Genomic DNA, 14,753 nt, shown 5'->3' on the forward strand with positions numbered 1-14,753 from the left:
CAGTCACGTTCAGTTAATCATGTCAGTTCTGGGCTGTGTGACAGTGCTGCTGCTCTCCAGGTTTCTCTACCTGCAACAGTCCCTGATGACTGTACTGATACTCAGGCTAGTGTGTAAGCATGCACACTACAATGAAACACAAAGACACATAAGATTTATCATTGTTTATTTATTGATTATTGGGAACTTTAATAATAGACCAAACCAAAAGTATAAAAAGTATCAGCAGTGCAGATTCATTTAAGATTTTACCTACTGCTACTTTCTAATGTTTACAAGAGGACGAGCCCTTAAAGTCCCAAAAACTGTAATAGAAAAATAAAACATCATTATTTATTCTTCAAACACACAAAAAGAAATTTTAAAATCCAAAAATAGAGAGAAAGAAACAACAACTTGCTGCTGATGAATTAAAAATATCCACAAAAGGAAACTTACTCCTGTTTGGATTCATTAAGATTAAGATTAAGAAACCCTTTATTAGTCCCACAATGGGGAAATTGCGTTTAAATTGCATTCAACACATAAACTTAAATTCTATCAGCTTAAAAGAAACAAGTACAATATTTACAACCTGAATCTGAAGTGATGCTGACATGTTTGTCCTTTTTTGTCATACATGTAATTTCATGTATTTGTAACTTATACATGATTAAATAAATTTGAAATATTTTGTCCTGTTTGTCTGATTAAGAGTGGCAGCGAGTACCGGCACGTAACACCCACAATGGGGAAATCGGAACATCTCATAATATCACCAGATAAGGATATATATTGGCATACATGCACTGTTTATATACAGCTTTGTGTAAAAATAAATCACTGAATGAATCCTTAGTACTTAATACAAAGATTTAGATAGAAACACACTTGAAACCATGTATGATTCGTTCATTCAATATTCAATTTAGAATAAAGAAACATTACAATGAAAAAATGCCGTGTTGAGGAGGGCTGCTGCTGAGTACTGTAGGGTACATGTGTATATAAATGCTACTGTGTAGTCCACACACTCAAAAACTTCTGGGTAAAGATTCTACAAACAAAGCATTATTAGTATTTTAAAATAAAAAAATATTAAGGCCTTGTTTGATTTTATTGTTTTTTGATTCTTAATTAAATATTGAATCATACACGGTCATACACCTAAATCTTTGTATCAGGAGTACTAAGGACTCATTCAGTGATTTAAACTCCCAACACCAGCAGAGACGAGCTGTGAATTTGTTTTCTTTACATTCTGTTTGTTTGCTTGAGTGATGCAATGCTTTCACTGTCGTGTTCTAAATGTCGTCCTTATTTGACGGGTAAATGAATATTCTCTGCAGGTCTCTCTGCATTCAGATCTGTGAGCTCTGGCCACCTGACAAATCCAGTTTCTGCTATCAACAGGTGATATTACTTAAAATCAATATCACAATTAATTGAATCGATAACAAGCGATTATTTTTAGTTAAATATGCTGAACATCAGCTTCGCTTTGAGTGAACAGACTAAATAAAGGAGTCCCAGTCACGTGACTTAAGCTTGTTACATACTCCACTAGAACAGAGAATCTCTTTGTGGATCAGAGATGGCAAGAACAAGAACAAAGTTTGTTTTGGCTCAGACTTTTCATTATTCATAAGAAATGTGTGTGCAGGACTCCTCATTCAGTCCTCCCACTGCAGCGCACAACACACACACAGGCTTTGAAGACGTTTCGCTGACGAACGGCAGAAGCAGCAGTTTACGTGAACATGTTTTTAGAGGAGGAGGAGGAAGATGTTGCTACTATTTAGAAGATCTCGGTTTTGTTTTCCTAAATATCTTCAAACGTTCACCTAAACTGCTGCTTCTGCTGACGGTCAGCAGCAACACGTCTTTAAACCCTGTGTGTGTGTGTGTGTGTGTGTGCACGACATGCGCTGCACGCTGCAGTGGGACAGCCGAAAGAGGACTACACACACGTTTCTCATGAAGTATGAAAAGTTTTCGTTCTGGCCACCTCTGGAACACGAACAGACTTCTCTGTTCTCTGGATATGTAACGAGCTCTACAAAGCACTTTAATTTGATTTTTTTATAGTGAGGGGACAAGTAATATAAGAAAAGTAATCGAATTAACCTACATGAGTAAGATTACGTCAGTTGGGGGGGGGTCTAAATGTTGGTTTCGAAATAGTTTCGGTTATTGGCCCAGCCCTAATTTATAATATTAATTCCAGTCTATGAAGAACATGGTGACAGTGTTCCTTATTTCAGTTCAAAAGGTATCCATAGACCTAAAAACACAAAGAAGAAGAAAACAATAATGTAAGATTTTGGCATTTACCTATTTTAATTTGGTTAAACCATATTCATAAAAGACTAATGCAGCTTAATAATAATGTAAAAAAAAGCTTCACTGGTCTTGCTGAAATGTAAGTTTCCTAAAGATGTTGTTGTCTGACATTTGGAACAACTCACTGTCTGCAGGTTCTTTCTGTCGTTTAGGCATGTGCAGCTGGATTCAGTTCCTCCAGGACTTCCTGGGAGTTCACAGCTGTAAAGTCAGAAACAGATTTTCAGTCCACATCCTGAAAACACTGCAGGAAACAGTCCTTTAAAATCGTCAGTATAAAACACACAAACACTTTTTGACATGTGTGTAAGATCAACAAATAAGAACAAAGAAGTTTCACTCACGAGATGGCTGCTGCTTGGCTGAAATGCAAATAAAATAGAATCTCAGTTTTTACACTAAAAACTTTGCATCAAACTGAAATCTGTTCCCAAACTGAATAAAAGCACCAACTGAAGTGTTAAATCTCTCACCCGTCTTCTTTCTGTAGACAAAGAGTCCAATCAGAGCAACAGCAGCAAGAAGAACCACAGCAGCAACGATGAAGATGATCATGGTGGTCAGGGCATTTTCTGTAAAAGAAAAAAAAAAGTTTTTGTTTATTTCAGTCTCTTATTTTCTTGAAGATGTTTCGCTGCTCGTTTTCACCGACCTCAGTGGGTGGGTCTGGGTAAAACTTAAAAAAACTGTGGGTAAAACCCACCCACATAGGTCTGTAACCACATATAAACCATGTTTCCCCACCAAACAGTTAGAACTGATGAAGCTGCTTGGATGAGCAGCGAAACGTCTTCTAGAAAACTCTACAAGTCCAGACGCCTTGCTTCAATCTTTTCTACGTATGATGACCTGGATGACTGAGAATCTTCATCAACAAGTCTCTTATTTGTTTACACACTGCTACCACAATGACAGCTGCTGACAGTCACATTTACATTATATTACTTACATTACTTTATATATTTGAGTAACATTATTATAATACAGAATCAGTCATTTGATTGTGTCATTTATTAATTTGTCACATACATACACATATTCAAATGAATCTGTTGATCAATCTGCAAATAGCGAAGTATAGATCCTATAATCTATCATGTTTAAATAAGTTGTACACTGTTAGGAAAAAGTCCACATTATGTCTTAAAAACTCACATCCAACACACATCACAGTCCATGAATGACACTAGAGTCTTACTTTCATTGGTCAGGATCTCCGCTCTGTCCAGTCTGGTGATGATGTCCTCCTTCACCCCAGAGAGCTGAAACACACACTCATACTTCTTCCTCTCCTCCTCTGGAACTGATGAGAAATCCATCTCAACACTCATCTGGAAGGTTCCATCATGGTTGGGGAGGATCTCTCCTTTGCCCACACCTTCATGAATCTCCTCTCCATCTTTCCTCCAGACCAGTTCAGCTCTGTTTGGGTAGAAACCTGTAGCGTGGCAGCTGATGGGAGAGGAGGGAGTCTTCTGGAGGAAACTCACTGAGGGGAGAACTGAGGAACAAAAACAAGTTTAGAGTTAATATATTAATATATTATTAACAACATGCTAATGTCCCATTAATGAAATGTTGACTTATTTCTTCACTGATATATATACTATGTAGTGTGAGTAAACAAAAAGGTTGAACACAGAACAGAACACAGACATAAAAAGAGAGATGAGGAGGGAGAGAGATGAAGAGCAGAGGTGAGGAGAGAACAGAGTGAAAGTGATCCAGAGAATCTGAGGCAGATAAAAATGTGACAGAAAGACAGAAATGATGAAAAAGTGCTGATCAATATGTAGAGAGAGACAGAGGGAGGAGACACAGAGGGTTCTTCATTATAATGTCACAGCACATAAGAAACTGAGGAAGATGAACGTTGTCTTCATCACACTTAATCAGGTCATGTGACTCTACCTGTTCTCATCAGAGAGCTCTCCCCATAGTTCACATACTTCTTCAACCACTCAGGACAGAGCTGGGTGAGGTAGTTCTTTTTCTGTGCGATCAAAGCTCTGTCATTCTCCCACTTGTTTTTGGTGATGACAGCCTGAGGTGTTGGAGCAACAAATGTCCCTGTCTTCAGGTCAAATGATATGAAGTCTTCTCCATCATAACCGTGCTGTTCATATCCATTGACCTCTCCAGTCTCATCGTCCCATTCACAGCCAACCATCCACTGGACAACATGAGCCCCTGAGAGACAGACAGAGACTCAGCAGTGAGTCAGAGATCACAGCAGTTATTGTGACCACAGAGCCACTGATCAACAGACACCAACAGCAAACTTCTACACCTCCACCTGTGATCAGCTCAGTGGATCCATCCACAGCCAGTATTGATCTACACTGCTGTCATGGATTTAACATCAAGTCCTCTGAGACTCTGCAGACAGCTGATCAAGGAGTATGCTCACCTGTATGCACATGTGCTTGTGTGCACACGCGTTTGCGTTTGCATGTGTGTATGCGCATCAGGCCGCTGCAGACAGCTGCAGTGAATTTTACAAACGCCACCATGTAGACAGAGACACATAGAAACTGACAGCAGAGATGGCACCAGAGGACTGGGCAAGGGAACTAGAATGGGTGGCGCTGCAGTGAGTGCCGAAAGTGAGAAGGCAGAGAACTTCACTTGTACAAGGCGGACTCTCTCTGAGAGCAGGTTCTATACATGAGCATGTTTAGTGTCATGGTGAATTGTGTCGAAGTGTTGAAATGGTGTTGAGCAGCTTCACAGCTCTCTGTGTTGCTGTAACGTCCAAGCCCTGCAGCGCTGTGACGCACCGTGGCGACGCAGACAGCGAGCTGACCGTGGTCTGCTCAGAACATCCCGTAAACGTTACACAATGAGTTAAAAAATAAGAACTACCTGTTGATTTGACACATTTTAAGACAGAAGCCGTGGGCCATATAAAGTCCGACGGCCTTTATACGCTACGACGCACCGAGTGACGCCTTTTGTCATCCAGTCTCTTTGGCAGCGAGAGGGAGAGAGAGAGAGAGAGGAAAACAAACAAGCATGCAAATGTAATTTATCGCGGCCGAAAAACTTAACTTATCGTGCAATTAATTGATTTATTGTTTATCGCGACAGGCCTAGTCATACCCCTACGCTACAGGACACAGAGCCACCCTGCACACAAGGCGTTGACTTTGAGAGCCCTAATAAATATATATCCGAGTCCTGATCGGGAGGTAACATCCGATTCCGATCGAGTCTGAAATCACATAATCGGGCCCGATTTCCGATCACGTGATCGGATCGGGACATCCCTAGTAAAGAGTAAGATATAGACAAACCTCCAGTCTGGTTGAAGCGCAACTTTGCAATTTCAATGTTGCCTTTGAAGGCCTGCTGGGAACCTTTATCGATCTGAGTCTGTCGTTCCCAGTACTGTGGATCATCTTCTGTGACTTTGGTCATCCAGTCCTGTTTGGGTTCTGCTCTCCCAGTGTTGCTGTCATAGTGGAACATCTGAACTTCATCCACCAAACCAACAGACACAAACTCTGGGAAGTTTGGGACTTGAGAGGACCCAGTGAAGAAATACTTCAGGGAGTGAGTCACTGTAAGAAAAAGATGATGATTACAGAACTTTTAAAAGAAAAAATGTTCAAACTTTTTCTTGCACACAGAACAGTGTGATGTTAAAACATCCAAATACTCTGTGTTGTAATGTTTCAGGCACCGCATTTTAAATATTCAATTAATTAAAAACGTTTCTTCTTCTTGGTGACGTTCCCTTCCTCATAGATATTATATATAGTTTCAATTTCTTGAAACCAAAAACCAAAAACCAAACTACTTCTCTTGCAGTGTGTTGACTTTAAAAACTAGCTCAACCAGTTGTATTATTTAAAGTTACTGTCACAGTTAAAATGTTTTAGTATTGTAGTTTTTTTTAAGCACAACCAACGAAAAAAACATGTCTGCTCCGCTTCCTTAACTTTTGTAAAAACAACATTAGTTTAAGACTGTTCCTTGTAACAACGTTAAATCTTTATATTACGTTTTTACACGTTCAAACAGTATGATGCTAACTTTTAATTATTAATTAAATAATTATTTAATTATTTATGCTTAACTTTTATACTTAACTTCTCATCAACACTCATACTGTCACTGCCCTCTGCTGGACAAACTCTGACAATGCTGTTTCTAATTAACATCAAACTTATTGGAGTATTTCTGCCACAGCCATCACTGAGACCAATAACCACAGAGACAAGATACCAGAATCTTGGTAATTAATTCAACTTCGGCTCTAATAAACAGATGTGCGGTAACTTAGATCCGTCGTGACCAAACAAAACAAAAGAAGCTGTACAACAATCTTAATGAGCTCATTTCGTGAAATAAAGTAACCACTTTACGTCCGTATTACACAGAAGCCTGTTGTCTCATGTCCACATTTGGTGATTTTGGTGAGAGACACCAAACAGACCTTCGACTGTAAACCAAGCACTAAATCCATCCAACGATCCGTGTGAATATTAATGTGTTTAAGAATAAAAATACAGCCTACCCGCTGCCGCGCAGTGAACTCCAACCAGAAACATGAAAACCAGCGTCTTCATTTTGACCGTAAAAGTCAAAAAAGTTCTGCGCTTTCATGTGTTTCCGTGTTCAAGCGCACAGTGAGTGTGAGACGGAGAGGCAGCAATATCAGCCTTTTACTGAACCAATCAGATGTTAGTCTGGGGTTTACGTCACTTAAATCTGGGTGAAAATGATCCACAGAGGTTAAGAAGAACCGAAAGTAAAGTTTTCAGACAGAGTGGAAGACATGCGGGCTTCATGTGGGGTTAATTATGTATTGGACGGTATTTATTTAGCTCTAACGTTTCCACACTTCCACCCTGTGACCTGCAAACCACATGTTTAGAATAACATAAGGTACCAGAAGAAGAAGAAGAAGACAATACAGGTTTTCCCTGAAGTCACAGTAAACCACAGACGAACACAGTGGAACCTGAGGGTGTACATTTATAATTAAAAAAAAAATTACAATTTGGCTCTGCTAAGGCAGCAGGAGGTGTAAATGTCCATCAGGGGCAGGCAGGCGATGCTCAGTGTGTGAGTGTGACTGTGTGCTTCAGTGTTTCTGCGTGGATACAGGTTCAGGTCCACATCCCAATGACAGACAGAACAGCATCCGTTGGAAAGCACCAAATAAAAAGTCATTATGTCTTTTTGCTTGTGGTTATCCTTTAAAGCCAAACAGCATCTTTCCTCCTTCAGATGAGCTGGTCACGGCCTTTATTTGCTGTTAATGCCACATAAGCACAGACCTGAGATCCTAACATGACCTCTGACCCTGAGTAAATAACAACTTGCACATGGTCAGCTGCCATATGTGAGTTACTGCTCAGCCAGCGGTCAGACAAGTCAGAATAAGACCACATGATGCTGCTTTAATGTTACAGAACTATGTTAAAATGACACAGTGGGACACTTTCAGAGAGGCACACAATAAATACACAGGTGACATGTATGTCAGATATATAGGTGATTTAATGCTCTCCACAATAAGCAGTAAATATCAAAGGTGATTATGATCTGAGTTTCTGTCCTGATTAAAAGCAACTGTAGAAAGTTATAGAGCAAATTAAAGGCTGATGATGATCCGCTCACCTTATTCTGTTTGGTCTTACATATTAACCACAAGCAGAATGATGGGATGTAAGTGGCAATGTACACTCAACAAAAATATAAACGCAACACTTTTGTTTTTGCTCCCATGTTTCATGAGATGGACTTGAAGATCTAAACTTCATTCCAGATACACAATATTACCATTCCTCTCAAACATTGTTCACAAATCTGTCTAAATGTGTGATAGTGAGCACTTCTGCTTTGCTGAGATAATCCATCCCACCTCACAGGTGTGCCACATCAAGATGCTGATCTGAATCATGATTAGTGCACAGGTGTACCTTAAACTGCCCACAATAAAAGGCCACCCTGAAATGTGCAGTTTTGTCTCACAGCAAAATGCCACAGATGCCACAAGCATTGAGGGAGCGTGCAATTGGCATGCTGACAGCAGGAATGTCAACCAGATCTGTTGCTCGTGCATTGAATGTTCATTTCTCCACCATAAGCCGTCTCCAAAGGCGTTTCAGAGAATATGGCAGTACATCCAACCGGCCTCACAACCGCAGACCACGAGTAACCACACCAGCCCAGGACCTCCACATCCAGCAGGTTCACCTCCGAGATCGTCTGAGACCAGCCACTCAGACAGCTGCTGAAACAATTGGTTTGCATAACCAAACAATTTCTGCACAAACTGTCAGAAACCGTCTCAGGGAAGCTCAACTGCATGCTCGTCGTCCTCATCGGAGTCTTAACCTGACTCCAGATCGTCGCCGTAACAGACTTGAGTGTGCAAATGCTCACATTCGATGGCGTCTAGCACGTTGGAGAGGTGTTCTCTTCACGGATGAATCTCGGTTTACATTGTTCAGGGCAGATGGCAGACAGCGTGTGTGGCGTCGTGTGGGTGAGTGCTTTGCTGATGTCAATGTTGTGGATCGAGTGGCCCATGGTGGTGGTGGGGTCATGGTATGGGCAGGCATCTGTTATGGACGAAGAACACAGGTGCATTTTATTGATGGCATTTTGAATGCACAGAGATACCGTGATGAGATCCTGAGGCCCATTGTTGTGCCATACATCCATGAACATCACCTCATGTTTCAGCAAGATAATGCACGGCCCCATGTTGCAAGGATCTGTACACAATTCTTGGAAGCTGAAAATGTCCCAGTTCTTGCATGGCCAGCATACTCACCGGACATGTCACCCATTGAACATGTTTGGGATGTGCTTGACCGGCGTATACGACAGCGTGCACCAGTTCCCACTAATATCCAGCAACTTCGCACAGCCATTGAAGAGGAGTGGACCAACATTCCACAGGCCACAATAGACAATCTGATAAACTCTATGCGAAGAAGATGTGTTGCACTGCATGAGGCAAATGGTGGTCACACCAGATACTGACTGGTTCTGAGTCCCCAGACCGCCAATAAAGCAGAAACAAAATGCACATTTCAGGGTGGCCTTTTATTGTGGGCAGTTTGAGGTACACCTGTGCACTAATCATGATGTCAGATCAGCATCTTGATGTGGCACACCTGTGAGGTGGGATGGATTATCTCAGCAAAGCAGAAGTGCTCACTATCACACATTTAGACAGATTTGTGAACAATGTTTGAGAGGAATGGTAATATTGTGTATCTGGAATGAAGTTTAGATCTTCAAGTCCATCTCATGAAACATGGGAGCAAAAACAAAAGTGTTGCGTTTATATTTTTGTTGAGTGTAGATGAAGACATGAGCTCAGTATTTATCTGAATTAATTATCATAAATAAATCATATTATTCATGCACTTTTATTTTGTCATAAACTCACATAATGGCTCTTTATTTTGGAACCTTCCAGAGGGTGCTGTTCTGCTGTCGCAGGGGTTAACTTCCTGTAAGATGCATGCTTAAACACACTTGACTTGGTTATTCTGGCGTCATAGAACACATAACATCTTAAAACAGCACAACAACAGGCTACAGCCCATAAAATCTACTTGTCTGAAAGACGTTTTAGGTTTAAAACGTTAGGTTAAGTGTGATATTCCTCATCCTGTCCAACAACAGGTTGACTGACAGGCGCTGGGTACACATTGTAACTGCGTCACCTGTGAGCACCAGGGCAGACATTTTGGGTTAACAGCTGTCAGTCATAATGCGTCTGATCCATAACACACAAATGTTTTTGTCCCAGAGTGAAGTTAAAGTATTCAGATGTCGGGTATGAACCATGTGAGCAGACTAAGAATCAGAATCATAAGGATTCTCATTGTACAACGAAATCAAAGGCTCCGCCTTAAAGTGCAGCACACATACAACAGATCTGCATGAGCACTCAGGGGAATCAGTGTTAGAGCGCCACCACTTGGCAGAAAGAGCAAGTTCCCATCTGAGCTTCTTTCTGGGAAATCACGTGATGAGTCTGCTTGGTTTTGTTTCTGTGCCTGCATGACACAGAGATCTGGGATGGGCTGCAGATTTGGCACACAAACCAGGAAGGAGCGAGCAGATTATCGAATTTATTTCTAGAGTATTTGGGCACCAGGCTGTCTTAACTTGACCTCCTTGTTTGGCCACATTCTTCCAAAGACAAATAAGAATTATAATCAATGTGGACAAAACTGAAACACCCGACAGAACAGTCAGAAATACAGAGGCAGAATGGAAATGAGCATATTTGTAGTCTAAACATAAAAAGTGGATTTAAGTATTTCTGTTAAGAACGTTATGAACGAGTTTACATTATAAAAGTATGAGCTGCATGTTTCTCTTTCTGTTGTCCTTATTTAACCCTGTGCTCACAAACATTATTCTGCTGTTTGTCTTGTCTCACGGCGCCATCTAGCGGTGACATATGAGAACTTCTGAAGATATGAGAACGTCTGAAGAAACGTCTGTTTTCAGTATAATGTAAAAATGTGACTGAAACCAGTTTTATTGTTCTGATTAAGTATAAATCTACTTTGTGGTCGTGTAACAAGCACATATATTTCTGTTTATATTATATTTTATTTTGAAGTAATACCCGGGTTCCTGCCTGACAGACAGATGAGACGTGGTGAAAGTGAAACTAAAATGAATTCGGGTTTACGGGGGAAAACCAGCCGTCTAAACCCCCTCAGTCCGTCTGAGAAGAGCAGTAAAGAGTCCCGGACAGCGGCGGGCAGAAGGACAACCACGATGAACCCTGCTACAATTTATAAACTGTCCCTGGTCGCGGTTACCTTCTTCATCCAAGGTAGGCTGATCAAGCCAACTGTCGCTACGCTGCTCCGACAAACATCACGATACCGAAAAATATCTAGTATTATTGTATAAAATAAGATCATTTGCATGTGCGTAAGGCTTCAATAATCATCTTATTAATACTGCATCACAAATGTGTCTAAAACAACTCGAACTTGAAACGTGAAGCTCTTTAACTTTGTCAGTATCAGTGCTGTGTTTGCTATGAATCTGCCGAATAGTGAATAAGACTCTTATACGTCTTGATTCATGTTTTAGCTTCATGCATGTTGACTTTTAACGTGAGTGGACTGAAAATTATTATAAAATCGTATCTTTTTAAACGAGGTTGGTGTGAAGCTTTACTGGAGTGCTGCCCTCTTGTGGCCACAGCTGGTATTACACCCACTCTAAGCCAAACAGAGTGTAATGCTGATCATTAATCAAGATCATTTATTTAATCAAATAAATAAAGGTGTAAATATTGTACGGATTGAAATTAAATAAGAAAATAAAGGATTAACTTGTTTTTTTTTAAAAAAAGATGCATGTTATATTTTATGTACAATGTCATGTTTACAGCAAGATGGAGGATAAACTGAAAGGAGTCAAAACGGTTGAGACAAAAAACTGCTACAAGCTGTATGATTTATATATTTTTCAATCTGTAGTATGGTCAGTTCTGAAACAGTTTTTGGAATATTACAATTTTAACATTATAAAAATATGCAGATCATTAGAGGAACACTGCAGAACACAAAATGAAACATGCTGCCAGGGTACAAGTCTGATATTATCATTCTCTTACTGTTGTCTTGTTCTGACTGAAGCCTGCAGCAGCAGCTGTCCAGTGCTGGAGTGCTGGTTTGTGCAGGAGAAGGCCGGGCGAGGAGGAGGTTTAACCGGAGCCACGACCCAGGAAAAGTCTCTGCTGCACATCAGAACAGACGCACACAGCGACGGTGCAGAGACCCGGAAGGGCCCGTCAGACATCAGCCCTGAAAGAGTCTACTTTGTCACCGGTTAGTTCTTGAAATATATGTTTTGGTAGGCATCAGTTTAAACTCTCTACTCTAGTAGATTATAATCTGGATTATAGCTGGTTTACGCTCTGAATCTTGTCCACTCAGGCTACACTTTTGTGTTTCTGTCTCATGTTTTTGGCTCCTCTGTCCTCAGACCCAGCTGCCACTCTCTGCCACCAGTCTCTCAACCCTCCCAGAGGTTCTGTCAAGAAGCCACAGTGTGAGATTAACCCCTTCCTGCCGCAGCCCTCCTCCCTCAAATGGGTTACCTCACTGACAGACTCGGCCCTCAGCCCCATATACCTGCAAGCTGAATGGTTTTCAGCTGCCTTTCAGGGCCTCAACGAGCAGCTGGGTGTCTCCACTATCACGCGAGCTCCCACAGGAACTAAAGAACACGCTGGTAACAGTGATGTGTGAGTCAGGAGGTTTGTGTTGACATGATCACCTGCGTCACAGTTTCCCTCTCTGCCTGTTTCCTTAGTGATCCTCAGTGTGACCAGCAAAACCGTCTCAGTGCAGCCCAGACTCGGGGAGCCTGTGCTGCTGGACTGTGGCTTCTGGGCCGACCCTTCCTCACCTCTGACTGGGTCTGGTTTTGCCGTTGAGTGGCGGTACCAGTTCAGAGGCAGCGGCCGGCTTGTTCTGGCTTATGACGGTAAGACGGACCGCATCGCCGACACGCAGGAGGAAGGTGCCACGCTGGACTTTGAGGGTCTGCATGAGAAAGGAAATGCATCCCTGATCCTGCAGGAGGCTAAAGTGCGTCACTCTGGAACATACATCTGTTCCGTGTTTCTGCCGTACCTGCTGGCCCAGGTGGCTGTGGAGCTGGAGATTGTAGGTGAGGGAAACGCTCAGCTAAGATGAACACAAACAGACTTCACAGAGAGTTTCTTATCACTCCTCCTCCTCCTCTGCTCCTCTCCCCAGAACCCCCATCCCTCTCCATCCACCCCTCCTCTCTACCCCTCAGCATTCCAGGTCAGACTGTGAGTGTCCAGTGTGAAGCGTCCGGCTTCGCCCCCCTCTCGCTGGAACTGAGCTGGGAGTTTAAAGATGCCGATGGGAAGACCAGGTCCCTGGGCTCAGGCAGCGTAACGGGGCACAGGCAGGCCTGGGACGGCACCTACAGCCAGAGCACCCGGCTGGAGCTCGACACCTCTAAGCTGGACCTGGGCAGAGGAGGGGAGGTGACCTGTGTGGCTGTCCATCCTGGAGGCACTCGACGGGCCAGCGTCACCCTCAATGTCATCGGTAACATGAGAGAATCTGTCTAAAATACCAACATGGACGCCTTTATCATAGAAATGACATCGTTTGTTTCACCTTTAAACTGATAGAACAACATTTTAATAACACCTGTTTAGTCACATGAATTGATTTTTTTGTCTCTTCAGGATTCAGTGCTCCCTCTATTGAGGACTCCATGGCGATGGTTGGAGTGGCCCTGGTTCTCTACGGGCTCATCAAGTTTGTCTCGTGGACATTCACCAGCACAGGTAATCACACTTCAAAATGAACATACAGAAAATCATGGTTGGTTTTCTGAAGAACTGCAGCCATGCTAACATCTGACTTTTTGTCTTTTGTTTCACTGTGTGCAGGCTCAGCAGAGGCTGATAAACAGGACAAGGTACGGCCAGTTTTCTGACTACAAAAGACACAATTCTGCATGTTTTTACATATTTTTATTCATTTTTATAAACGTCTCTTTGTCCTCCTCTTCTTGTAGAAGGAGAAGTAAAGAGGACGGACGCTAGGTGGTGGGAGGTGTCATATTGAACCACTGACTGTTCTTGGCCTTCACTGGGAGCAGCGTTCCATCCGTCCACGCCGACACATCTGACAGTTTTTATAGAAGTTTAGAGAAAAGTTAGCTCGAGCTCAAACTCTGGGGCAGCTGGTGTTTTCTGCTTTGATGTTGATGTTTTTTTGTAAGGGTGCTTCTGCTCACAGTAAGCAGGTGTTGTGCTTTATTCTTCCTCTTTAATGTTAATTTAGCTGTTGTCTCATACAATATGTTGGCCCCAGCTGCTGTCACACACACTGGACACACACCAGGAGTTTAGGTTTAATGATCCAAATCTCTGATCAACCAGGAAGGAGTCCTTCTGTTTTTATTAAATAAAAAATATTTTAATAATGACGGTAACATTTAGACCAGACCCACAAATCCAGTCCTATTTTTTGTAAATACAGAGAAATTGTTGTACATATTTCCACGTTGTTGGTATGTGTGTGTGTGTCTGTATTGTGTTTTATTGACAGGAATGATGCTTCAACTATGAAGGAAGTGCAACAACCAGAACACACAATACTGCTGCAAACTTAAACTTCTGGGTGAAATAAAAATATTTCCTCCTTGTTTATAATGAGTCTCTTGTGTGACACAGATAACAGGACATTTTTCAACATACCTACATTAATGTACAAATTTTAGTGTATAATTTGTCTCAGTACTTAAACAAACGAAGCTCAGAATAGAAGAATAAATAATTTCCTTCTAATAAAATAAAGTTATTTTTATTTTTATCCTGTTTCCACGTTGTGAGGTTGAAAAGTGTTTAAATAACTTTATGTTCGCGACTG

At 41.7% G+C, this 14,753-nt stretch overlaps 2 protein-coding genes across 2 annotated transcripts; one reads left to right on the forward strand and one right to left on the reverse strand.

The window, feature by feature from the left end:
* Positions 1–894: 894 nt before the first annotated feature.
* LOC114432523 (class I histocompatibility antigen, F10 alpha chain-like) lies at positions 895–6,997 on the reverse strand. Its single transcript, XM_028400589.1, has 8 exons — positions 6,845–6,997; positions 5,619–5,885; positions 4,234–4,512; positions 3,521–3,823; positions 2,796–2,894; positions 2,667–2,684; positions 2,448–2,523; positions 895–2,263 (listed from the first exon to the last, which is right to left on the reverse strand). Exons 1-7 carry the CDS (start codon positions 6,894–6,896, stop codon positions 2,471–2,473), a joined length of 1,071 nt encoding a protein of 356 aa, XP_028256390.1. The 5' UTR covers positions 6,897–6,997; the 3' UTR covers positions 895–2,263; positions 2,448–2,470.
* Positions 6,998–10,929: 3,932 nt separating this feature from the next.
* Positions 10,930–14,536, forward strand: tapbp.1 (TAP binding protein (tapasin), tandem duplicate 1). The gene is made up of 8 exons (XM_028400643.1): positions 10,930–11,149; positions 11,967–12,158; positions 12,316–12,564; positions 12,646–13,005; positions 13,095–13,418; positions 13,562–13,663; positions 13,769–13,797; positions 13,897–14,536. Exons 1-8 carry the CDS (start codon positions 10,960–10,962, stop codon positions 13,906–13,908), a joined length of 1,458 nt encoding a protein of 485 aa, XP_028256444.1. The 5' UTR covers positions 10,930–10,959; the 3' UTR covers positions 13,909–14,536.
* Positions 14,537–14,753: the final 217 nt, after the last annotated feature.

Source organism: Parambassis ranga, chromosome 2, assembly GCF_900634625.1.
Source record: "Parambassis ranga chromosome 2, fParRan2.1, whole genome shotgun sequence".
Taxonomy (NCBI): domain Eukaryota; kingdom Metazoa; phylum Chordata; class Actinopteri; family Ambassidae; genus Parambassis; species Parambassis ranga.